Source organism: Aquila chrysaetos, chromosome 3, assembly GCF_900496995.4.
Source record: "Aquila chrysaetos chrysaetos chromosome 3, bAquChr1.4, whole genome shotgun sequence".
In the NCBI taxonomy this organism is placed as follows: Eukaryota; Metazoa; Chordata; class Aves; order Accipitriformes; family Accipitridae; genus Aquila; species Aquila chrysaetos.
In genome coordinates, this window is record NC_044006.1 from 36,578,991 (window position 1) to 36,605,539 (window position 26,549).

Sequence of the window (26,549 nt, forward strand, 5' to 3'; positions counted from 1 at the left end):
TTTAGCTTGCTGACATAATGCCCATATTTAATCTTTTAAAACAAGAACAAAATCAAGAATAAAATCAAGAATGAAAATTTCATTTAAGTCATACAGTACATTAATCTTTCAGCAATGACCCAATCTACAGTACTCAAATGCCTGGCATGAAGTCTATTATCTCAGCGTTTAACAAGTGTATAACCAGTGACACAGTAAAAGAAGAGCTCACAATACACAGCTAACACGATGAGTTTAGATTTTCTTCTAAGAGTCCAGCTAGAGTTTATAATACGTGGGTCACTTTTGAACCGTACTTTAATCAACTTTTTTGTTCAGTCAATCTGTTTGGGGCTTTTTTTTCTGTTATATGAGTTTTCCATTATGTACAGGAAGATTATTTCAAATGAAATTGCACAAGTTAGAATATCTATCTATAGGCATACATGGTCAATCTAACTAAAAATTTAATAAGCAGTAATTACTCAGTCCTGGTTATACATTCCTAAAGGCTTAATAATACAGTTTTAAGAAGAAAAACAAAATAAAACACAACAAAACACAGTTGTAGGGTGGCAATCTCTGCAAGAAGCCTCCTTCCCTCCCAAAACAACCAAGGGTTAACCGTACTTTCCACATTTGAAATGGGGTCTACAGAGAAGTCATTTCAGCTCCTAAATAATACAAAACATGTGACTGTCCTTTCTAAAGTCTGAATGGTTCAATGCGTAATTCAGTGAAGCTCTCAAACAAATAATACTGGTAAGATGCAGACTGTTAACAGAAATTAGGACACTATGCCCCGATAGCACATTTGGATAGCAGAACTGCGTGTATCAAGGGGCCGTTATCCAGCGGTTAAAGTAGCTTGAAGCAGGAGGACGGCTTTCCCTGCAGCAGCTGCAGAGCAGGGGAAAGGGTGGGCTCTGCTGCTCCTTAGCCCAGGCTAACGCCGGACTTCCCCCAGCTCTTACTCGAGCACCTGCCCCCTCCTGCTCTCGGCCCCCTGGCCCGCGCTCCTGACCACTTTCCGAGGGGAAATCCCCAGCCCAAAGGTGACTGGAGCCGTGGCAGGGTGCAAGCCTCCCCTCCCCTGCTTGGCTCCTGATGCTCAGCGGCAGGCACACGCCGGCTCCCATCGACGCGCTGCTGTGCAGGCGATGCTTCGAAACGGAGAGGAGCAGCTCTGCAGTCTGGCGGCTTGCTGGCTCCTGGCCTCAACTACCGCATACATCTAAACGCAGTAACAAACCGAGAGGTCTCTCCCTCTGCTGAGTAGTGTTAACCAAACGCTAGAGACCCAGAGGGCTCCCCCCAAGGTAAGTTCACTAAACACAAGGGTAATGGAGTATCTTCTTCCCACGTTAGCAAAACATAAACATAACTAATTAACGCAACTGCTTTGACTTCTTTTAATCTCTCTTTTCTGGTGCCAGGTCCTGCTACAAATGGAGAAAACCCATAGAGAGCCGCTTTCCTACATGGAAAAAACAGCAGAATCTTAAGCCTTGAGGATCTGCTTTGTAATTTGCTACTGGCATAAACAACAAAAAAAGTCCCATTTGTTTGTTTGGTTTTTGTGGTGTTTTTTTAAGAAAAAAATCCAGACCATCCAGTGCACCTTCTCTGCACATACACACACACGCACATGCACACGCACCAATGGAGAGCTCCAGAAGAACAGGCATGGGAACCACAAAGCCCAAATTGTGAAGAGACATGGGGAATCTCACATTTCTGTTTTCAATTCTTGTTTAGCAATGAAGCAGCAAAATGATGTATTGCAAGAAATAAACGGTCACAGAACACACATACACCCAAACGCAACCATGGATACATTTTTCCCACTTTTTTTTTTTCTGATAGATGCTGTTACTAATCTGATAGTTTCTTTCTGGCTGTGCTGAAGTTTTTGAAGAGCATCTAGTGCTTCTTTAACCTTTATCAGAATGTAAGAACCTCAGTGGCAATTGACAATCAATCTCATTAGTGCCACAACCAACCATCTCCACTTGAGATTCTTTACGAACCCCTTCTGGAAGCTGAATCTGACTCTGCCCCTTTGGTGCCACTCTGTTTCCTTTTTTTTTTTTTTTTTTTTTTTTAAATTAACAAACACAGCATAGTAATGCAAATTTGATGTTTTCTAAAAATTAGAAATGCTCAGATAATTAGTTCAGCAATATGCAAAGTGCATCTATTTGGTTCTTTCCATAGATCACCTTCTGTTGTAAGTTTAAATTCCTTCACAGTTTAAAATATTGTGAAGAAATTATATGTATACTTTATGTATAGAACTATTTATATACATACACATATATACACACAACTCTGTACTTTATATAGCCATAAACACTCATTACTTAACTATTTATATTATATACACATGGCATGAACACACGCTCAGTGAAGAGTTGGTGCAGGCTGAAATCATTCCATCGGGTTTAATGGAATAACAACAGTGAAACCATGAGTGAGTTATCAAGAGACACTGACATACATCTATTAGATAAGTGAAAGACCAATTAAAACAGCTCTTCCATTTTCCTATTAGCGCAGGATTGTTCCCACCCCATTCCATGCTCTGTATGCACATACACAGCTATTTTGTGTTCAGTTTACATGAGAGGGCAGTGGTGGTTATTTTTTCTAAATGAAAGAACAGTCCATATTTACGCCGGCTCATTGCAACCTCTTCTGCAGAAGTGTGGCACAGCTGGGTCTGGACATCTTGGAGGACTCTGAATGCTGTGCCACTGTTAGCTGAAAGCACCTGCTGAAGCGTTATTGCATGGTTATGGGACAGCTATCGATTGTTCACAGTCTGTGAACTCTCTCTCTCCAACAAGTGGTACAACTGTATAAATACATATTTTAGCACAAAACAGTTTAACACGAGGCAAGTCCAAGTACAAATGAGACCTAAAGGCCTACGGGTGAACTTTAAAGGCCAAGAGTTCTTCAGAGTGCATGTTGTTTAAGGAACGCAAGTCAGGTAATTTCAAAAGAAGTTTTGTGAAAATAGAGGCTTCATTTGGGTGATTTTTCATGATTAAGGTCCTTAATGCACGGATTAGTGTTTCCTGAAGTGCCTCCACAGAATTGACATTTTCTATTCCGGAGCGATCTAAAGAGAAGAGAGGGGGAAGGGGGGGCGGGGGGGGGGGGGGAGAGAAAGAAAAAACGGGGGGGGGGGGGAGGGGGAGAGACTGAACAGATGTAGTCTGCAACATACAGCCACTGCAAGAATCACTCACTAAATTAACAAGCACAAGAAAAATTAAATACTTATGCCAAAAGTTTCAAACCCACATACGAAAAGTCTTTCGAACATTATTTAGATTCAGCTGTGTAAAGTATGAAGCTCCTGCTGAACTGGCAGCATTCAATCACCTTTTCTGTAATCACTTACCCATGTTTCCAGAAAAGGACTGATTGAAGCACACACTTAAATTTTATTTTGCTGAATCACAACTTTCAACACAAGGAGAGAGACAGGGCACACAGAAGTAAGAATTTCAAACATTTCTCAAGGCTGGACATAGAACCCTAAACTAAAACTGGCTGTTCATATTTCAGGAGGAAATCCCACTCATCAGGACAAGCCACCCTCGTATCTGCACAATGGGAACCCAGGGGCAAAGGGAGTACAAGCCTTGACATGACTGGGCACTATTTCTGAGTGTGTTCTGAAGCACTTACAAAATGAAACATCATGCACCCAAACATTCCCAATTGAGAAAGAAAAGAAGAATTTCAACGTCAACAAAAATATTATGCTTTCACATACTGCACTCGCCCCACGCCCGAAGCATCTCTTTCAAGAGAGCTGTATTTAAGAACATGCCTGTTGTCCTTAGGTGGAACCCAGGTAAGCGGCTTAAAAGGATGAATTTTTAAGCAAAACCTAATAACCATGCACAGTAGCCGTTTTTCGCAAGCTGTAGCTAGCCTCTCTTCTTAAATGCTATGTAAATTCAGCGGGGCACAGACATACACGAGTGACAGACACGAACAGAAATGTGCTTTGATGTATACACGTACTTAAGCACTTTGCAGAACTGGGACACAGAATGACAACAGCTTTCTGGAGCAGCACTGAGTCAGACTGTACAGTCAGAGTGGGAATCCCTTCCTTCTGCTGTCAGTGTCAATCCAATTGGACTTCTCAGGTGAACAGAGTCTAGGAAGTCCTCCTGGACTATTCAGTGCAGTTCCCTACCGCTATGGGAAAAATTAGTATATAATCCACTTAAGTATCCATCTTGAAGCAGTTAATGTGTTTTTTTCCTTTAGAAAGATTGTTCCAGAACCTTCTACTTTAACAATTAGTAACTTTGATTAATATCAAACGGTGTTTATTAGCACATATTCCACTCTTCTGTGTAGATTGTCCATTAGGTTTGATAGCTGCTCTCCAAGAGATCATGAGTAAAGAGATGCCTCTCTGCCTTTATTTGTTAATATCTATCCCACTTGCCCCCCTGCTTTGCAAAAAATTTAGGTTTGCTCTATCCTGAACAGGGACGATGACATTTGCACAGAATATGCCACAGAAGGTTTCTCAAGAGCTCTGTACAGTGACAGCAGTACTTACTACCTTGCTTCTGAAAGTAGAAGAATGCAGTCCAGTCTTTCCTGGCTGCCTTGGGTGAGTGACTGTAGCCTCCTCTCCTCAATGAGTCCAAATCTTTCTTCTCCCTCTCAGTCTACTTCCCAGTTTCTCCCAGTGGACAGCAGAAGTTTTTGTAAGTACTATCCCAGTAAGAGAGAATAATAGAGGGTGTGTATTTTATGTTCTTCTACCACAAGGCATCACCCTCAGTTAAGAGATTATCTGCTCTCTAGACTTGCACAAACCACATTCAGCTTTGTTTCCACCTTGCTTCTTCCTTCTTCAGTGCCCATGATCCATCTTGCTATCTTCCCTCCATCTTCAACACATCCAGCTAACTGAAGCCAGAGGTGAAGCATTCTTTTAGTTTTGGAATGGTACCAAGGTAATTCCTCAGCACCACCAGAAACACTCCCACATCCTCACTGTATGGCCCTGCTTCTTCTTTCTTTGCCATGTGACACCAAAACAAGAGGATGTACACAGTTACACACATTCCTTGCTACTACCCCTGCTTCTTCTTTCTGCACGTTCTAAATATCCCTTGTAAGAGTGGTTATTCATCCAGTGTTACGTGGAGATGCTTCTGACAAGTGTTCTCCCCACTAGCACTATTTAGAGACTTAGGAACATTTCTTTTTTTCCACTGGTGTTTTTTCAAAAATTTTAAACAACTGAAAGTCTTTTTAAAAGCTTTTTAACTAGTGCAGCATGGTATTTTATATTCTGGATCACACAATCAGGATTCAACAGGCCACACACTCCTGTCTGCTTCTGGAACTGATGTAAAACTTGATTACTGTACCACCTTCCTTTCAATCTTCTCTTGAGTAACTTTCATTCTGAGATGAAGAAGTCTTAATTGGCTTTATTCTTCCACCTTCAGTTCTTCTTCCAGTTATGGCATCTTTTGCCTTTGCCTGCATCTCCATGTCATTCTCTCTGATGCTTTTCCTCAACTCTTCCTCCTTCTCTAATTGAGCTCCACCTCCACCTTATGGGAAATGACTCTCTGGGTCACACTCCTCCTTGAGGGGTGGGGTGCAGGGGATCTGTCTTTCAAGATCAGTTTAACCAACAGGTGCCCACAATCCTTCAGTTCTACAGACACCTTCTCCTCCTGTCAAGCCCTCACATTGCAAGCATCTTCCCCAGGAGCTCTGTTGGGGGCACTTCTGTTCTTCTTAGGTACCTGCTCAAGCATGAAGCTTGCTCAGTTACTCACTTGTGCAAGTAATGACTGCAGCATTTCAATTCAGTTACAAGCTGCAGAGTGAAGCTGATCTGAAAATTGCTGGACTCTCAGTGACCATCAAGGTTACTATTGTGTCTGGAATACAGTAAGAATGCAAGTTCAGGCCCAAACATTAAAAGACTAATGAAGTTGTACTTTATAAAACCCTGGAAGTATTTTGTGAAGATGTCCAGGAAGGCTGTGATCAAACTACAGATCAGATCACAAGGTAGCCAAGATAGGTAGTAATAATGTCCAAAACTATGATCTGAAAAATCCTCAGCAGCTGCAAGAAGCCAGAATACCAAACACCTCCTCTTCTTGTCCTGTTGCATGGCTCTGACATTACATGCTGTACATGTTACATACCATGCCTAAGCTAAGCCCTACTGGGAGCTGGCAACAGCATGGAGGAGTACTCAAAAGGCTGGGGGGGGAGGGGCTGCCTCTGTGCTAGAAGCACATTTAACAGAACAGATACAGCCTCTTACATTCAAAACAGGTGGCACAGAGATGGTGATATTCTAGGGCCCAGCAGCTGAGCAAGCAAGAAGAGCGGCTGTAGCCTAATTATGACATTGCACAAGGAGGGAAGAGGCCTGGTTCTCAGCCCTTATTTTAAAGGCTGTCTTCAGTTCTCGTCAATTTAGCTTTTCAAAAATAAAATATGTAAAGCAGAGTCTGGAAAAAGCAACTAAAACCCCAGGTTTCTCTCTGCTACCTGAACATTTTCACTGACAGACTACAGTGCCATGCTTCCTTCACACTACCATTCATTCTGGCTTTTGAAGCTTGCAAACTCTGTACCACCCTCTGCTCGTTACCACCACTTACAAACTGAAGAGGCTACAGCTGCCCCACCCTGTGCCATCACATTTCAGTTAGGCCATACACAAAGCTATTAGACCGAACTGTCCTACCCTGTTTACAGAGGCTTCGTGTGCCTACAGTGCCATGGCTGGGATGCCTCTCCCTGATAAGAAAGATGTGGGTTTAACCCACTCATGTGGAAGAGGTGTACTTGTTCAAGAAGTGAGTGGCCCCAAATGCTGGCTTGTTGTGTAAGTGGACACTACTAGTATTCTTGCTTGCTACCTCTAGAGAGCTCCTTACCCAGCAAGCAGCGATTCTGCATCTTGTATTCCAGGCATTATATGCAGAGCTAATGTGCCTAATTTGAGGCTTTAGATAATACTACAGAAGTAGGTGCTTAATCCTTCTTTGAATCTGGGCCAGGGTGTTCTGTATATCCAGGGACTGAAACAAGATATGAGGCCGGTGAAGATGTTAGTGGATTGGCAGACCTTTAGTGGTAAGAAGTCACAATGCAGATGAATAGGGCTTTCTTGCTGACATAGGCAGAGATCAAACTGTTGGATTTAGACTTAAGTAAGATACGCAATTGACTTCAGTGACAACACTTGGAAGTAAAAATACCACCTTATCCCAAGATTTAGGCTGTGCAAGTCAGGAGTAATTTCACTGATGCTGTCCTGTGAAACTTAGATGAGTCAGACAAATAGCTTCTAAATGGCCATCGGGCAGCTATGAGATGTATTTTTGCATTCTATAGAAAGTAGTAGGAAAATATAAGCCCATTGTCACATTTTTCCAAAAGGCAGTATTAGAAAGAGCAGGTATGTAAAAAAGTAAATTACAGGCTGCTCGTAGCTTAAAACCTACTAAATTGCACTTAGACGTGAAATAACAGGGTATACATTTTACAGAAATCTTTTAATAGAGAGCCATATTCAAAATTTGGCAAAGGTGCAAGTTAACTTTCTCTCCTTACCAGCAGATACCAGGACAACCGCTGTAAACAAACTCATTTCCTCATCACTAAGTTGCAGGGCATTTAGTTTCTCACTAAACTCAAACATTGAGTTGAGCAGATCACCAGCTCCCATCGAATGCAAGTCATCCACACTGTACTTCTTTCCACTCAGGAAGGTGACAGTACGTTCCTTTGCATCAAACAAAGATGCAAATCGTACCATTAAAACCTGGTGAAAGAAAAAAAAAAGAATAACAAAAACAGGTAAATATAGGTGGATTTCTAGAAAAGCAGAAGAAAAAAATTAAACCTTTTAACATCATTCAAACTGTCTCATTAACAACTGTACAAGCATTCTATACAAAAACTGTCAGCATGCTATTGAGCTGTAAAAAACAGTGCAAGCTCTGGCCCAGTAGTCTGAGGGAAACAAACAAGTGAAAAAATTAGTGAGTGGATGCAGGGGAGGGGCTATAGCACATGAAAGGGAAGAAAATTAAAATTTAAGCCTCAGACAGCCTGAGCCACAAAGACACTGTCATTCATAAATATGCCAGTAGAACAACTTGCTTAAGCCACCAAACAGCCAAAGGCATACACAGCATTAAAAGAAATGTTTTCTTGGCCACACTTATGAGGAGCAAAATGAAGGTATTGAACCAGACTCTCGCTTGGCGTAAACTAGAGCAGCTCCATTGAAACAGTGCTGCTTTACACCACCTGATGATCTGGCCCACTAGGCATTCTTTGGGAAAGTACCATGCCGCATTGCTGTACCCACAGGAATGTTAATGAGCTCTGGTAAAAGGAGCCACATGTACAGCCTTCAAAAGGCTAGGGAAGCAGGGCTTGAAACGGCACCTGGTCTGTAGCTGCAGCTGGGAATACCCCTTTGGTATAAGCACCTGGACTGGAGCAGGTTGACATGTGCTGAACTTACCCCTCTGGGCTGAAATTTCTCTTGTGGTTTCTCAGTCGTACTGTGAAATGTTTCCCTCTGGAATGGCTTGTAAAGTTTCATTTGCTCATGTTCAACAACCTTATTTACATTTTCAAGGTTTAAGTTGCACAGAACAGCCTTCTTATTTGGAGAAAATGAACCAACTGGCATTGGTTAAAACTTCAGACTTGCTGCAATCTCTTGGTGTGACAGTCGTCTCTTCTCACTTACCCTACATAACTGCATTAATTTAAGTGTTTACTACAGATGAGAGGAGAACCAGGTTTTCAGCAAAGACTAGTGCCTTTGACAAGCTTAAAAAAGGAGGGTTCAAAAAAAAAAATGAAAATGTTTGAGAATTCAAACACCATTCATGCACGTTACATGACCTGCTCCTAAATTTTAACAGCCAAATGACATGCAGCAATCTTGATGGACACATGAGCACTATGTATTATTCACCTTTGTCAGCTAAGCTATATGTCCTTTGACGACATTAACTACAGAGTGCAGAAACCTAGGTGCAGAAGCCCCCAGAATACAACAAAAGGAGACAAAGGGCAGACAGACAATGCTGAACTTCTGCATTAGCAGGGACCCACCAGGTGCTCAACAACCTTTCAGTTCAAAATGGTATTCCCCTTACAGAACTGGGCTTTAGAAACATGAACTTTAAACAATGAGCAACCAGTATTAACGCTGGTATTCAAAACTGAAGCCCATGAAGCTGTGCTGACTTAATACTAAGGCAAAGACCTCGCCTATAGATTTCAATGTCACCATTCTAACCCAAGGAAGAGCAGTTTAGACTATGGTATAGCACATGATTGACTCATCCGATTTCACTTCAAGCCAGACTGCTATTTGTGCACGCTGAGGATATACCTGATCAACCCTATCACCTGACCATGGCACTGTAAGCAGACAAAAACCTCCACACAGGCAAGTGCTTGCTCACTTCCTCACCACCTGCAGCCAAATTACCAAGTTTGTGAGTCTGTAGAGAAATTGAGTCACTACCCCAATAGATCCAAGGGGCTCATTAGCTCTACCATCAACTACATTTGGAGTGGGGGCTTGTGGAGTATAGTCACCGCTGTTTCTAAGCTGGCTCCCATACAAAGCCATGCAAATACCACCACGATATACTGAGGTCCCCAGTACTCTCACTTCTAAGAGGGCTTTTTAGCTTACATGTGTGTGAATATGTATAGCTATGCTGCTTCTGCACCAACATTGTCTCCATGCGTCTTCTTGCCCCCAAACAAACACTCCTTGAATATGAGCTGCTGGCAAGCACAGTGCCAAGACAGCCACACGCTGGTGCCCAAGGGAGCCAAAACAGGCTCGGAGGCAGTACTTTTAGTCAGGTTCTTCTATTAACATGCAGAGGTTGGGATATCCTAATTTAGTTACGCAGCAGACAGAAGCAACCTTGTATGCACCAGGGTTTCAAGATGCTTCTGCCTCTATTGCAATGGTTTCTTTAATCCTGTTTTGGTGGTTTTTTTCCCACTGCTCTGCAGCATTGTTTTTTTGGTTTTTTTCTGTTCCTAAGGTGCCACATAGGCCTTTAACTACAGGTACAGCTCACTAACAGAAATCATTTATGTTTCTTATAAATAAGTGAATAGGGATAAGCATGCAGCCATACATGATTATTAATTTCCCTGGATATAGAAACCTTTTATCAGCAGTGCTTGTAACTGGCAAAAAGGCATACGAATGAGGTTTCAGAAAAGCTTGAGGTGAAGAAAGGCCAAGACAAAACATTTTCTTGCAAAACATGAAGGTTTGGCTTTACGTTACAGGAACAGTTCAAGCCTGATTTTCCACCCTCCTTGAGGGCACTGGACAGTATACCACTTTGCAGAGGAAGGAACCGACATTTTTGTGTAATGTGAACAGCAATGTAAGAGGCTGTAGCTGAAGAAGTGAAAATACAGCCCTTAGCTACAGCAGTTGTAGATGAATATTAAAAGGTCAAGAATAAGTATAATGGCAAAAAATACATGACAGCAAAATGGGAGCAACGTGGAAACTGACACGCTTCAGGCACCAAGTCTTCCAGTATAACTTGTACCTTCCAACCCAACAATTATCCATTTTAGAACTGGGCTGTATATAAATACAGATAAAAGACCCAACACATTACATGAGAAATGTCTTCAGTTCAGGTAAATTTGAAATCCAGCATCCCTCTTTGAAAGAGTAAATCAAGTAAACAACAGCAAAAGCATCACCAACCCTGCCCACCCCAGAAAACCACAGTAACATTGCATACTTGAGACTTCAGCTCCTCTGTCCCTCTATGTTTAAACTTCACATCCGAATACTTATCAAATGTGCATGGTCCCCAATAGACACGAGTCTGGAAGAGCAACTAAAATCTTAAGTAAAGGTCCCCTGGTGAAGGTCACTAATTATAAAACAGCACCAGGCTCTGGTATCATTCCCAGTTTAACACCACTAATTCACATATATGTCATGCTCGCAAGTGGGTGAAATTAACCACGAGGACCTGGTGGGATTAGCCTAGAGTAAGTCAGGCTGCAGCTGGTACACAGTATCTACAGAGCTGCAGCAGTACAGCTAGTTATCAGTGTTACTGCTTTGGAGATGGAGGCTTCAGCAACCCCCAGTTCCCAAGAAAGGCTAGTGGTGACTGGTCAGGATGGATACTCTGGCTTTGGCAGGGAGCACAGTGGCAGAAGGAAGGACATACAGAGCGACAAACACATTCCTCTACAAAACTTGTAAGGCAACAGATAGCTTTCTAAACTATCCACCCTTCCAGATGCAGTCTGCTTCTCTCCAGGCTAAGCAAAGGTAGCTATCAAAGTAACCGCTGCTATACAAAACGAAGAAACTCCTCATGAGTCATTTATTAATGCCCAGGGAAGAGGAAAGAGTAAAAGGGCTGAGCACTTTTGAGCTACTTGGAAGAGGGACAGCTCACCAAGATTTGACCAAACAGAAGCACTGGACACCATCAGCTTAAGGAAAGCTCAGAGCTAGCATCCACAAACAAGCTGGTTTTGCCCAATATAACCCAGTTCTATTTATTTTTGTTCTTAAGGGGGTCGGACTGATGCACAGCTTTTCAGGTCCGCACTATACACACAGTGGTCTCACCTCAAAGGTCCCAGCCTTCAGAAGATTAACCTGGTCATGCTGGGAGAGATCCCGGAAACCTGGGATGCGCTTGGCAAATTCCACCACTTCCTTCACCGCAGGGGTAAAACTCAGGGAAAACTCTTCCCAGACTTCATGGCCAGACTTGTTTGGGTCCACGTGGGGAGTCTTACTCATTGGGCAGACCTAATGTTTACAAAATGTAAGCAGAAGATAACTCTTAAAAGATATAATTCCAAATACTTGAAAGAAGCACATTTATTCTTCACGAAAACTTTGTAATAATGACAAATAGAGAAAAAGTATCAGTATTCCTCAGTCAGCTCCCAAAGCAACTAGATTTCTCTCCCTCCCTTTAAAACAAACAAACAATAAAAAATCCATGGCAGTCCATTAAGCAGTCTGTTTCTAAATTTGCTGACCTTGGCAACACCAACATTGTTTATAGCAAAAGACTTGAGAGAACCCGGGTTATGCTACTCTTCCCTGATGTCACTCATGGCTGACATCTGGATTTCTCTTACTTGTATTATCCCTGTAATCTCACAGTTAATCATGATTTCGCAATCAATCAATTGTAATCTCACAGTCACTACTACGTTCATTCTCATATATCTTTCTTGTTTTGCAGGCAGCTAAAGTGATTCAGTCAAGGTGACAAAGGTGTCAACACCAGACCAAGGAACTGAGCCTTGTTTTCCTGAGTCACAAGTTTACACTCTCGTTACCAGAACAACCTTCCTCTCCTACGTGTTTGCTTTTATTTGTATCACTGAAGGAGGACCAAGGAACTGGTATTCCGATTTTGCTCAGTCACAAGACAACAAAATGCTCTTTCTTTTATACATACAGCAATTTTTTGTAGGAAAGTCTGAATCCACTACAATGAGATGAGGCGTATCAGTCAAGGCTGACTGCTGATAAATTCCCTCTGTAAAACCCAACCAGACATTCTGAGATACTTTCAGTTCTGCTTTCTAAAATTTACATCTTTTAATGAAGTTTAAATCTTTTAATATTCATTTCACCTATCATCATCAAGGACAAGAACTCCTTTAAGTATTCCTCACAAGTATACTATTACGGTGTATGTAATCCTACATAATGTCAGCAAAGCAAATAGAAAGCAGCGAAATAGATTAGTAATTCCTCAGAGCTATGCTGCTTTTGCAGGCCATCTTGACTGATAATTGCCTAGCAATTCTTTGCATGGAAGGTCCCAAGATCCATTACAAGAATATAGTCAACAGGTATATATGCATGTGCATGTGTATGAATTTGGCAACAGCTAGGGAAAACGAGATACAGATACGCATTTCTGGAGTTTTTGTGGTTTTTTTTTTTTCCCAAGTATCAGTTACTAACTGGGCAGTCAATATGCAGAAAGCTCTCCCCAAAAGACAAAAAAACAGAATTGCAGATTTCTTGGTTCAGCTGTGAAACACAACATCATTTGTGTGTCTGAGGACAATGCCCAAAACCAAATCATTACTTGTGGGATAGAGGGGGACCTTTTCCATAAACTGAAAATCATGAAATATTTTGGCAAAAGGAAAGGTCTAGGCACACAACCAGAAGCACAGCAGACACTATCCACTGCTCTGTCCACAATACTGCAACGGTTCACACAGGTATTGTGAAAAGTACAGCACTCTCTGAAAATAAGGAATCTCTGGTTCGGCACCCCGCTCTAACTGGACACAAAAAGCATCTCAACTCATCCCACAATGGTTTACCCTAACCCCCAGGGACTCAGTCCCAAGGGGAAACTGCCACTTTCACCCGCTGTGTATTTTGTCTAAGCTCTCTTGAGAGACCTCTGCCCAAGAGTCATAGAACCATACAACATGTCAAGTTGGAAGGGACCCATAAGGATCATCAAGTCCAACTCCCTGCTCCTTGCAGGACTACCTAAAACTAAACCATATGACTAAGAGCATCATGCAGACACTCCCTGAACTCTGACAGGCTTCCTGTGGAAGCAGTTGTCAGCTTGTGCAGTCACTAGCTCTCTTTAGAGGAACCTCTTCAGGAATGACCTGCTCTGCTTTTCTGGTTGTGGGGGTATGAGTGAAAAAAAAAAAAAACCCTGAACATCTGTCTCTGTACTGGTTCAGAGCCTAATTACACTCCCTTACTGCTACTGACTCATTTTGGTTGGATTCTGCTCTCATCAAGTTCTCTGGCAAAACCCCCATTCACGTCAGGGACGCGGGGCGGGGGGGGGGGGGGGCGGTCCTGCAGTGCTCTGTCGGATTCGGTTTTGTTTCCTTCACCGCTGGCTGTGTGAAACCTCCCTGCAGCTGCTATGCACAGGTCAAACTGACTGGTTGGGCCTCTGCAGGCAGCGCCACTCCCTGCCTGCCCATACTGACAGGTTTAACCTCTGCTTCTCAGGAGTGCCAAGAATGCTGCTGTAGTGACTCCATATACTTTCCCTGCAAGGAAGAAAGGTTGGCAATGATTATTATTTGCCATGGTGTAGTGCCCAGAGTCTGCAATTAAGGTCAGAGCCTGCTAGGGATGGCATGGTCCGCATATGCCGTAGCTGAAGAAGAAAAAAAACAACGAACTAACCAAAAAAAAACCCAACAACAACAGAAGAAATCCAACATCAAAACAAACAGACTTCACTGTGCAGAGACTTTCAGGGGCCTTCAAGAACCTGTGAAGAATCTTTACAAACTAGGAGGAAGGAAAACATCGGCAGCTCAAGTACTTCAGAAAGGTCAGGGGCTTGCACTTCTCGACAGGAGTGCAGAATGAGAACGAGGATGTTATGTTCTCTCATCCCAGGCGGTTCCAGTGATAAAGGACAATCTATTTTAAGGGGCTTACAGAACCGGTTGCCTGAATGGCAGAGAAACAGTGGGTGCAAGGCAAATGGGAGGGACCTGTTAAGGAAAGGGAAAAAAAAAAACCAAAAACAAAACACAAAACCCATATGCAAGAAAACGGGAAGCATCCTTGTTAAGAATTCAGTGAGAAAATGCTCTAGCAAAGTCATCTAAGGTACCCGTAAGTGTGTGCAGAGCCTCGCTTGTGTAAGTACTATAGAAAAGACCCTGAACTTCTCTCAAGTGGTTTAGCTGTGCATCTTCCTCCTGCCTCTGTTCAGATCTGAAGATGTTCTAGGGGAGAAGGATGCATAGCCTGTGGGTCCCATTGAGCCGATATTTCACACTGCCTGTAACAGAATCAACCTATCCCCATTAAAACAAAACTGCCCCCCTCCCCTCAAAAACACCAGCCTACCCAGCAAGAGAGATTTTAGAACACAGTAGCAAGACGTGCAAACAGACTGGCTTAAAATCCTAGCTCTGGGGTCTCACCCCAGAAATTTGCTCTGAATACCTTTAAGGAAAATACAGCATATCTGACTGTGTAGATTATTTTAAAGTGAAGTCTTCAAGAGGATTGAGTGAAGAAGGGAATTTATGAACTCCTAACATCTATTTTCATTTTTAAGTCAAGCCAGTTAAAAAAGCCATGAGTTTTCTTCAACCAATGCTCTTTGACATCAGTCTACTTCCAGTTTGCTAAAAAACAAGCCAAGAAACCCCATCACTTGTATGATTTCAAATGCTCCACACAACTCGCACCATTATTCTCCTTCATCACAATTTGTGCTATCAAACTTGTGTCACCATGAAAAGTTTCAGCAGTTGTGCCAATTGCGTGCAGCTTCACTGACTAAGAGACACAGCTGGATCACGTGCATCACTAAGCCTTTCACTAAGTTAAAGCAAACAATCGACATCAATATACCAGATGCATTCGTCCTCCAGTGCTGCAAGAATAAGTGGTATTCTTGTTTGGAGAAAAGCTGTCTTCTGGGATCCTATCACAAAGTCGCTGAGTATAACCACTGGTGAAGTTCATACAGTGGCCATTTGTGAAACACATGGCGTGCCCACTTGGATAATGCATTGCGCTTCTCCCTTTGTACTGTCCACCAAGGTGGTGCTCACTTTCAGGGTACTGAGGGCCACCGAGCCCACCAACACAGTGCTCACTGCTCAAGATGTACTGCTCAGTGTTCTTTGACACTCTCTCCCCACTCTGGGACTGCATCATCTCCGCTGGGTTTTGGGACTGTTCTTGGTTGTACATGAAAGTGTCTTTGTGGGCCCTAGTGACCATACCGATCACTTCTTCCTTAGCCATGTCAGTGCTAGGAGGGGGAGAAGGGCTTTTGATGGTTTCCCGCTCTTGTTTGGGCTTGGAGGAAAGGTCTTCTTGAGGTGCTTGATCTTGATGTTCTGTTAATGCTTCATTGGGTAAGTGACCGCTGAACTGGCTGTTCATCATGGTTTTCATGGCACTCTGCATTTCAATCAGCATCCTCTGTTTTTCACGTTTGGGAATACGGCCAAATCGAACAGCTACCAAGGTGGAGAAACGAAAAGGGGGCGGGGGGGAAGAAAAAAGTCAATCCTGAAAGTGTTAGCAGCAGACATAGGCAACAAACCAAAGTGAAAAACCAACAAGAACACACACAAAATACACACCCCAAACAATAATCTTGCCTTTTAAGGGAAGACTTTAACTGCTCTCACCAATACTACAGCAGAGGTATTACCACTGAAGTCAAGGAGCTTCCTGAGCATAGGATAGGCACAAGATACAAATTACATGCTGCTGTTTACAGACAAAGAGAAGGCAGCTCTAAAGCACATAATCTCTAAAGCTTTTTCCCCTTTTGCTACAAACCTGGCTATGGACTATACACGCAGTTGTGTTAGTTAATTAAGTGTCAGGCCTTAAGATTGGATCAATTAAAACAGTACAACTTTGTGAGCTGACAATTAGCTGAATTTAAACACAGTTCGTATCATATTTGAATATAAGTCCTACAAGACAGCTCCTCATGGACCAATTATATAACTTGCCAAAACAATTAAGAGCAACAATGCTGAATGAAGCTTACCTCAGCACGTTTTCCTGATAACTTTGCCTTGACAAGGCCATTTTCTGCTGGCAAGGGGAGGGGCATCATTGTGGCTGCAGCCCTTTTGACCCTGTCCTAGGGAATCTACAACTGCCTCTACTATCCTGTCCAACCACAGCCTTACAAGGGCTTATAACCAGTTTCGACTGATGTAATTATGTTCATGCAGTAGTCCATCATTAATGTAACTAAATCTCTTTCATTAAAGCAGGTGCAACCTTACGCGCAAACAAGCGCCTAGGGGATGAAATAACTCCTATGCACGACAAGAACTCGGAACAATTATTTAAAATAAGTTTTAACACTCCACCCACTAAATTATTAACAGCCCAAGATTCCTAGTTCTTGTGAAATAAACACCCAGAGAAAATTAAAAAGTGAAACAGAAGGAAGAGTTCTGGTTCATGACAGTAAGTTGTAGCAGACTAATGAACTACACTTTCAGCATCACGTTTTAAAAAAAGTCACAAAGAGTGGATAGCCAGCAAGGTGGTCAGAGACACAGCTCAGTATTACCCTTTCCTCCTTGCCTCCCCTCTCCCTCCAAGAAAAAAAAAAAAAAAAAAAGAAAGAAAAAAAAGAAAAAAGAAGAGCAGATATACGTTCTCCCCATGCACCCAAACCTAACTCTTTAGGCTCTATAATGATTACTCTAAGGCTATCAGCTTGGGCAGAATTCCCTTTCATTGAAAAAGCAACATTAACAAAACAAAACAAACAAAAAAGAATAGAGTCTTGTTCAGATTCAGGCAGGATACAGCTATAAATATTAACTCATTAAAACAAAATTGAGACTCTTCTTACAACCGTCCCCCTAACAGACCACCGCAGCGCATCCCACTGCATTAGCCTCCAGAGATGGGAGGACACCTCTGCGGCCAGTATTACGTTACCAGTTCAGGAGAGCCACAGAGCAAGAAGGCAAGCTGATCTAAATGCTCTTGGACAGGGAACCTGTCCCTGACAATAGGGCTGGCTGCGTTTTCTGCCGTTAAGACCCTTAGCAATCGGTTTTGAGGTGGGCAGCGGATTCCCTCTCAGAGGATCACTGCTTAGTAGAGGAACGTACCATCTCTTGACATCCCAACAGACAGGCATTTTTTGAAACGACACTGCTGGCATCTGTTCCTATTCATTCTCATTATAGAGCAGTTGTTATTCTTCAAGCACTTCTTATACTGGATGTTTTGCTGAATGCTTCTTCTGAAAAAACCCTGTAAACAAACAAGCAAACAAAAAAACCCCACAACTATTATTACAGCACATGTCAAATCCTCCTGCCAAGATTCACCTCTCCACAAGCACAGAAAGCCTCACTGCATCTCATCAGCTGCTTCAGAGCCATCAGCCCCAAGTGATTTTAAAGAACGTGCTACTCCTCATGACTTACTTCCCCTTCATGTGTGATCCGTGTATAACAAACTAGTTATGATTTCTAACTATAGAAGATGCTAAGTTGTTCCCTGCCTAGTCAGCACCTAAGAGCAAAGTATCTCCAGAATTACCTCTATCGCTGTACTGACAGTTTATAAGATATGCCCTCAATCTCCTAAGTGCAAAGGTGAAAGTCAAAATCAGGTCTTTTGACTTCGATCTCCACCATTTGGCAACAAAACCATCCTGTTGCACCATATGACCTTCAAAGGCGGTTCTTTCACATAACCCTTAAGTTGATAAACTCCTTCACAGAACATAAAATCTGCAATGTTTACAATATCAGAAAATACAGATCTACTGATGCGCGAACATGCAAGCACCCAGTTCTGGCTTCCCCCACGGTAAAGAATTGCTTTTTCCAAAGCTGTTTTGTTCTGTGTCCCAGCCCAGGTGACAACTCACACCCACTATCTCTTAATGCAATTAACATTCACATGTCTTGCGTGACGTGGTCCTTACCACCTCTGTCTCCAGTTCTGGTTCTCTGCTGTGCACTCCAGGTCAGGGAGGATCGGACAACGGGCAAGAACAAAAAGCATTCAGAGTTTTTAAAATGCTGTGTATTGCTAAGTGGTTTGCCTTTTCCTACAACTTACACACTGTCTGAAATTTCTCAGGTTTAACAGAGAAGCATCTTGGTATTTTTTCAGAAGTATCACCCCTCTTCCCCCATGTGGGGAACTTGAGCATTTCACCAACAGAAAGGTGAGCAGAAATATAGCTCACCTTGCAGCCCTCACAGGCATGAACACCATAATGAAATCCTGAAGCGACATCTCCACAGACTTTGCAAAGAAGAACCATGCCATTAAATTCTAGAATCAGAACAGAAAAGTCAAGGATATAGAAAACCAATGACAACTGCAGGAACATGTTTCCAGCTTTTAAAACCTGGACTAAAAGCAAATTACGTCAGGTCAGCTCAACATACAAAAAATACAGCAGAGGAACAGACAACAAGAATGTACAAAAACCCTGAACAGTTCAGAAGGTACCAGTACAAGGGAGAGGGAAAAAAAGACAAAACATGAAGCACTCAACAGAATAGGGAGAAAGCACGTATTCACTGGACTGTCAATCACGGTAGCATTGTACTCAACTGTAGAAAAAGAAAGTCTGCTTACATTTACGCACTTTTAAAAGGCCCATTTAGTTAACTAGGCCACCAAAGTTCGGGCTCAATCCGTTTTTCCATCAGGACAAGTATGCCCATATAAAGGCTACTGTTTCCCCAACAGAGAATAAACATCTTTTCTTAAAAACAGAAATATTAAAGGACACTTTCTTTTATTATATATTGTAAACAAGCCATACACTCTACCTATTTGATAACAATTTAGGACTGGTAACTCAGCCACATCTACATATGTAAAGACTACTCATTTGAGGGCATATCCACAATGCCATACTTATACACTTGACCTTGACAATACCTTCTCAGCCCTGTAAAGACACTCATGGTTTGGGTTTTTTAAGTTTTTCCCCACCCATTTTATTTCAGCTTGCAAAAAAAGATTTTTTTTGGAAGTCTTAAGTGCTGGTCTAACATTGGTTTCATTGAAGCCAATGGGAATTTTACTAGTGACTTCAGTAACCGCAAAGTTACCTTAATAGTGAGCAACAGAGACAGCTGGAAATACTCCCACAGAACCATATTCTACCAGAAGAGTAATTTATTTGACATTTGGGTTTCATTTGTAAAGAGGAACTAAAACTTTTTTTTTTTTAAGGTTTTGAAAAAGAACCAAACCACAAAATTTCCTTTTCTTTTTTTTTTTTTTTTTTTTTTTTTTTTTTTAAACAGAGCTAGTACTGAGCTAAAAATGTTATCTATCTATCTATACATCTGAACAGTTTTCATCTTCAGGAACCTCTGCCCTGATACCGAAAACCTAGTTGCTAGCAAATTTTTAAGAGGAAGTAAAGGTTCTTACTAAGAACTTAGGGTAGGAACACATTTAAAAAAAAAAAAGAAAGAAAATGAAAAAACAACCTTTTAAGGTAGAACTGTTAGATACTTATTCTAGCTTCATAACAATTCAAAACAATAAAACAATTCTGCCAATAAAAGAATTCAGCCTTCAAAAGACTAGTGTAAATTCCAGCTAAGTGTTTATTGAAACACTCATTCCAGCACTTAGTTTGATTCCTACCCTTCCAAAACTGTTCAAATATAGTTCTTTACTGTCGATCTTTTCTGATTACCAAAAAAAGTGTGAAGCAAATAGCTGGAGCTAGATGGTTAAATGCATTATAAAAGGCTATCTGTTAGTTCCACCTTACGAGTACTTTTGTTTGCTACATCCACAAATTAAAACTTGGAACCAAAAAGATAAAGGTCCCAGCTACAGCTATGTAAATATAATACAATGTTTTGGTAATCTATTTATTTTGTTCCTCAAAGAAATCTGGGGGGAGGAAAGGTGGAGGGGAAAGGGAGGGAGTATGAAAAACAGAGAAACTAGATTTGCAAGACAGCTCCATAAATACTCCTGAAGGCAATTTCTGATTACTATTACCTTTATTTCATTGCATCTTTTTAACCAAGTGTTTGATTTTTATTAAGATCAGTTTTCACTAGTGAAAATCTGAAGTAAAGCTGGACTGTATTTATGGACTGTTTGAAGTTAGCAGCAATGGGACCTCTATCTATTAGCATTTGCATGGCAATACTATACATATTACTATACATAGAATGCAAAAAAAGATAAAAATGGAGGCTTTGCTATGTGCCTTCACAGCAAGCTACACAGAGGACCTGCTTGTAATATAGGGGGTTGTAATATATAAGGGGAAAATGGTGGTTTCAGGAACCAGCACCAAACATACTTGTGACTCCATTATGGCCTTTTGTCAAACCAGCAACACTCGACTGGTTTGTTTTAATAGTCTCCTCCAGCCGATCGCTCTTCGGTGCCCCGTCAGAGCCCTCACTGCTCCGACTGTTGCAGCCGCCTTCCGAGGAGGAGCTGTTCGGAGAAGATGGTACAGGCGAAGAGGACGACTGGAAACCGCTGTCTGAGCTCTCGCTGTGACATGAGGCTGGGCTAGATGCCGAGCTTGAAGAGCTGATGTAAGCTATCACACCCCCTAAGGCAAGAAAAAAAAGGCTGCATGTAGTGACATAACAAGCAGACATGCACCGCTGCCATGTGAGCCACGCCATGACCCAGCACCACCAGACCCAGCCATCACGTGTTCCTGGACACCCTCCTTTCCCTCGCTCCCTCCAGCTTGCTTCTCTCCATTCGTTTTCAACGGCTGACCTCTCAATCTGCCCCATCCCCTTCTCCCAATTTATCAGAATTCCTCCGATCCAAGTTGAGATGAAACAGCAAAAGCAAAAGATGGAGCAACAAGCCATGGTGCTGGCAGGACGGGGCAGCGGGGAGAGGGCACGGGGCGGCCCAGGGAGGGTTTCTCTGGCCACCCTCTGAGCAGAGCTCATCTGGAGCCACAGCAAAGACAGGATCTTACAGCGCTGTGGAGCCAGAATGCAAACAAGCTAGGTTAGGGACAGAAATAGGGCAGAGAGAAAGACTTCATGCAGGCTACGCGCCAGAGGCACAGAAAGGAAAGGCTGGGAGGTGCTCACGATGCAGAAGGGAAGGGGGCAAGGGAAAGAAATAGCACTGCAGCCTGGTTAGCCTACTGAACGCCATTTGTCCGACTGCAAGCCTTTGTAGCGTTTCTAGTAGCAGCTAAACTCCGACTGCCAGGCTGCTATTTGCAAACAGTCTCTGTCCTGCAATCTGACACACTTGAGAATCCCTCAGATGAAACAGCTTTTTGTCCTCAGGCAGACCTGGGAGCAGTTCTGGCTTTTCACAGGCTCCTTTTTCTTGCTCTTAAGCAAGAAAAATTGTTTTCACTTCATTTGAGTTTGTCTCCAAGACTCGGCATTTCAAAAGTCAATATAAAAACATTTGATATTTCACACAAAAATTTCAACAGCGAAAGCCACGCAACTGTTTAAATAAACTCCACTTAGCATCTTTTCTGTTTTATGCCTGTATTGCTGTGTAAAATCTCTTCACAGACAACTCAGGAGATTGCAGCAAGGAACTCCACACACCAGTAAGAATTAAAAACTTTAAAACGGCCATGCATTGGCTTCTTCTGGAGGAAAAAAGCATTGGTGTCAGTTGAGTCCTTGATCAACTGAGTTGGCACGGCAGGTCGGGGCTGTAGCCCCTTACATCAGACATCACCTCCTCACAGATAAAGGCTGTTACACCTATTAGGCAGCAGTGTTATACAACCCTCGAAGTATCACTGCTCGCAGGTAGAAATTCTGACTTACAAGCTTTCATTACTTTGATCAGCTGTAACGGTCCTCTTAGCATTTCTGCGGTGGCTTTACTGGCCCATTTCCTCTTTAGCATTTAATTTTTTCTACTAAGGAAACCGCCGCCAACACCCCGAAGAGCGTGCAGCTGAGGAGCCCCCGGCGGAGTCGCCGCGGAGCAGAAGTCAGACCAAGGGTTGTGTGACACGTGCGCTACACACAAACTGCTCCTCACGTTCCTGGACACAGGCGACCCTATGCCCCACCAGAGCAGTCGTTCCTGGATGGATTTTTAAAAAAAAAAATCCTCCACGCAGCGTAGCACGCGTTCGGGATCATTTTTCTGGAGAAAGGAGGGTTGCAATGGACACGCAGGTCCCGCAACAGCATGAGAAAAAGACGGCGTCAAACGCCCGCGCTCGTGTAAGACACCACCGCCTGTTTGACAGGGGTCCTGCCGTCCCCCGGCGCCGCACGCGCCTCTGCCCGGTGCCGGGTCGAAGCTCACAGTCCGCCTGCTCCAAGGGAGGCACCCGGCTCCTCAGCAGGCGCCATCCTTATCTGCAAGGGGCAGAGCAGGGCACGCGAACACGGCCCCTGTGGCGAACTCCACACTGCCGCCTGGCCCCGCCGCCTTTAAACCCTGCCTCGTAAAAAGAGAGGCTCTTTTCCCTCAAGGACAACACACCAGTGTCAGAGGGGAGCACGGCAAGGGTACGTCTGTGGGGGTGTGCGCCCCTTGTCTTCTGAAAGCCTGGGGAGCCCCAGGTGGCTGGGCTGCTCCCGCACCCTAGAGAGCCTGGCAGTCTTGTCCGCGCTGCAGTCAAGGTTCCTGATACTTTCGCTATTTTACAAGTTACATCTCCCTACGGGCCCTGTTTTTGTTTGACCCGCGGTTAAAAGCCGAATCTCATACACGGCACGGGGCGACAGCTCCAGACAAAGAGCCCGGGTAACGGCGATCTCCGCGCACCCACCCACGCCGGTACCCCGCAGGAAGGGACCCCCAGGCTCGGTGGAGAAGACGGCCCTGGGTCCGTAAACCGATGGGGCTTTGCGCAGGGCACCGGGCGGAGGGTGCTGAAGCAAGGCCTCTCGGCCACGGCGCCGCGGCGGGGCCACGCTGGGCGGAGCTGCGAGGACCCCCGGGCCTTCGGGTCCTACCTGGCGGGGATTTACTTAAGGCGGGGGGGGGGAGCCCCGTAACGTGCAGGTACTTGATTTCCACAGAGATTTAGGAAGTTGTAACGGCGCGGAGGCGCCAAGGAGGAGGCGAAGCAGATACGGTACGAATCGTTTCACCCGGCGCCGAGGACGCCGCCGCCGCCGCAGCGGGGGCTCCCCCGGCCGGCACCCCCGACATCGCCTGTCGCCCTCATTAACAAAGCAGGAAAGCAAAGCGGGGAGGGGGGCAGCGGGGCCGCCCCGCCCGCCCTGCCCATCTCCTGCCGCCCCGCGGGGCCGGGGCTGCGGCTTTCCCTGCCGTCAGGCGGGGCTGGGTTGGAAAGGCCCTGCGCTGCGCCGCGCTGCCCTGCCCTGCCCCCGGCCGCCCCCTCCCCGTTACACAACGCCGCCCCCGCGCACCGGGCCGGTCCACGTGCGGGGCGCCCGGGCAGCCCCGCCGCCGCCGCCGCACACGGCCGCGCGCGTGCCGGCCCCGCGCCACCAGAGCAGCGCGTCCGCCACTGCCAACGGCCCGCCCCCCACCGCCGGCTCCACCGCGGCCTCGCGGGGGGGCGGGGACGGGCGCCGGGGGGGGCGGGGCCGCGGCGCCGCAGCGGCGCGGCCCTACGTGTCCCCGGCGCGCCCCTCCGCCGCCGCCCCGAATGTAGGTCACCAAAACAGCGGCCGCCCGCCCGCCTCACGTGTCCGCGCCGCCAGGCGCCCCGCGCCGCCGCCCCGGCACTATTATGCAATCCGCGCGTCACCGCCCCGCACGGCCAATGAGCGGGCACGCCGCGCGGAACGTAAACACAGGGCGCACATGGCTCGCCCGGCGGGTCCATGTGAGGCAGCGCGCGGCCGTCCCGGCCACCAGCGGGGCCGGGGCCGGGCGCCGCCGCCGCCCGCCGCGCTCCCCCCGCCCCGCGGCGCCCCGGCCGGCCCCCGCCTGTACCCCCCCACCCGCCCGGCCCGCCGGGACGACCGCGCAGAGCCCCCTCCCCCGCCCCGGCCCCGGCCCGCAGCGGCCGCCCCGCCGCTTACCCGCGCTGACTTCCATGGCGGCCTCCTCCCGCAGGGGCAGGGGCGGCGCCGCGCTGGGCGCCGGCAGGGCAGGGCACGGCACGGCTGGGCTGGGCTCCGCTCCGCTCCGCTCCGCTCGGCAAGGCACGGCTGCGCTCGGTCGCTGTCTCCACGGCTCCGTCCCCGCCGCAGCCCTACATGCAGCGAGCGGGCGGGAGGCGGCCACGCTGCCGCCTGTCAGAGCGGCGGCTGCCCCTTTACAACAAAAGCGATCGGGAGCCGCGCAGAGTGCGGCACCGCCGGCCGCCCGCCCCGCCCCGCCCCGCCCCGCCGGCCGGCCCCGCCCCCGACCGCCCCCCTCACCCAGTGACACACTTTCCGCGCCGCCCGGGCCGCGGGCGGGAGCGCTCACGTGCGGCGGGCGCGTGCGGGCGGGCGGCGCGTGGGGCGGCGGGGGCACTGCGGCGGCGGGGATTGCCGCGGTGGCGGGGCTGGCACGGGCACTGCGGCGGCGGGCTCGCGGGGGCGGCGGGACCTACTCGCGAGGCGGAGGGGGGGGAGGGTGCGCGGAGGCCCCCGCCGCGGCGTCGCTGCCCGACCCCCCCCCCCTACTTTAGCCGGGCGCGGCGGGGGGAGCCCCGGTGAAGCCACCGCCGTCGGCCGGGCCGCGCCGCTGCTGCAGTCGGCGCGGCGCTTGCCCACCGCGGCTGCAGCACAAGTCTGTGCCCGTGCCCGCGCCCGCGGCGCCGCGGGGCACGGTGACGGGCGGCGGTGTCAGCATCCGCCGGCGGGCTCCTCCGCCGCCGAGCATCGGCAGGAAATGCCACTGCTCTGATGGCCGCGGCTAATGAGCTCTCTCCCCTCCCGAGCAGGACATCGGGCAGTTCCGAGCACGGGTGCTCCGTCCCCTCTCAGCCCCTTATTTCCTCATTGCAGGAAAATCCGGGAGAGAGCCCTTCGCTGGCGTGCACACGCCAGTTCAGCCGAAATAAACGCAGCCAAGTCTCCGGGCACAGCCCCCCCCCCCCCCCCCGCCAATAGCCCCCAGAGGACCTACTGCACCGGGGGGGGTAAAGCAGGGGTGTCCCCGCCCGGGGGAGGGGGCCGCACCCTGCCCCATCTCCCGCTCCCAGAACGCAACCCACAAAAAAAACCCACCACAACAATAAAAGGGGGGGGGTACGCTCTCCGTTAAGTGAAGGCAGAGCCCAAAATGAAGCTCCGTCCTGCCTCAGCCCTCCGGGAGGCAGAAGGAGACGCATCGCGTCACGGTGTATTTCGACCTCCAGGATGAGAGGGAGGCAGCGGGGTTAAATGAGGCTAACAAGCGGAGGTTAAACGCAGCTAAATGTAGTTTACCACCTCCTAATTTGGGTGAGTTTCCTCTCTTCTCGAATGAGGTAAACAGGTCAGTTTGGGCAAGCTTCCTCACTTCTTGAATAAGGTAAACGGGTGAGTTTTCCTGTTTTTCCGCCTGTGGCCAAGCGGCCGGGAAGCATCCAGCTTTCCTCTTGGTCCACAGGCAGCCCCCACCGCCATCTCCAGGCCCTCCATCCCCCCAGCCCTCGTTTCCTACAGCAAAACTTTCTTGTTCTCCTCACGTTCCCGGTTGTCCTCGTCGTACCGACTCCAAACCACGTTTCCTAAGCCCTGCCACGTTGCCCTCTGGCTCTCTCGCACTGCCCCTGCCTGCTCGGCTGGCGGCCAAGCAGTGCTGCCTGCCCTGGGGATGGCCAGGTACGGGCCACAACGTCCCACCCTTCCTTCCCATGCTCAGGGCACCTGGCTGGGTCTCTGTCTTGCTCCTCCACGTGGCTGCTGGTCTTTGTGGACCGAGCACAAATCTGGCATATTTGAGATTAGCCTGTCCTGCCATGTCAAGCCTCTCGACAGCTGAAACTGGCCAACAAACCCAAAGGAGAAGGTAGTGTATAAATCAAATTCTCCTAGGAAACCAAGCTAAACATCAGGGACAACAGCAGAGCAAGTACTCTCTGCCCGTGCATTCTCTG

The 26,549-nt window shown here is 46.5% G+C and overlaps 1 protein-coding gene across 2 annotated transcripts; it reads right to left on the reverse strand.

Annotated features, from left to right (window-relative positions):
* Positions 1-24,868, reverse strand: NR1D2 (nuclear receptor subfamily 1 group D member 2). Of its 2 annotated transcripts, none has more exons than XM_030008052.2 (8): positions 24,559-24,868; positions 20,895-21,155; positions 18,792-18,880; positions 17,698-17,842; positions 15,446-16,062; positions 11,678-11,863; positions 7,621-7,831; positions 1-3,106 (listed from the first exon to the last, which is right to left on the reverse strand). In XM_030008052.2, exons 1-8 carry the CDS (start codon positions 24,572-24,574, stop codon positions 2,910-2,912), a joined length of 1,722 nt encoding a protein of 573 aa, XP_029863912.1. In that variant the 5' UTR covers positions 24,575-24,868; the 3' UTR covers positions 1-2,909. The 2 variants fall into 2 exon arrangements, with proteins under 2 accessions (XP_029863912.1, XP_029863911.1); XM_030008051.2 differs by lacking the exon at positions 24,559-24,868 and adding an exon at positions 22,035-22,343.
* Positions 24,869-26,549: the final 1,681 nt, after the last annotated feature.

Bases quoted from the DNA above. Each gene is read 5' to 3' on its own strand.
- NR1D2 (XM_030008051.2), bottom strand. From the start codon at position 22,059: ATGCTAAGTGGAGTTTATTTAAACA. The intron at 17,843-18,791 runs GTGAGCTATATT...GTTTGTTTACAG, and splicing joins ATGCCTGTGAGGGCTGCAAG to GGTTTTTTCAGAAGAAGCAT. The intron at 16,063-17,697 runs GTACGTTCCTCT...CCACCTTGGTAG, and splicing joins TGTTGGGATGTCAAGAGATG to CTGTTCGATTTGGCCGTATT.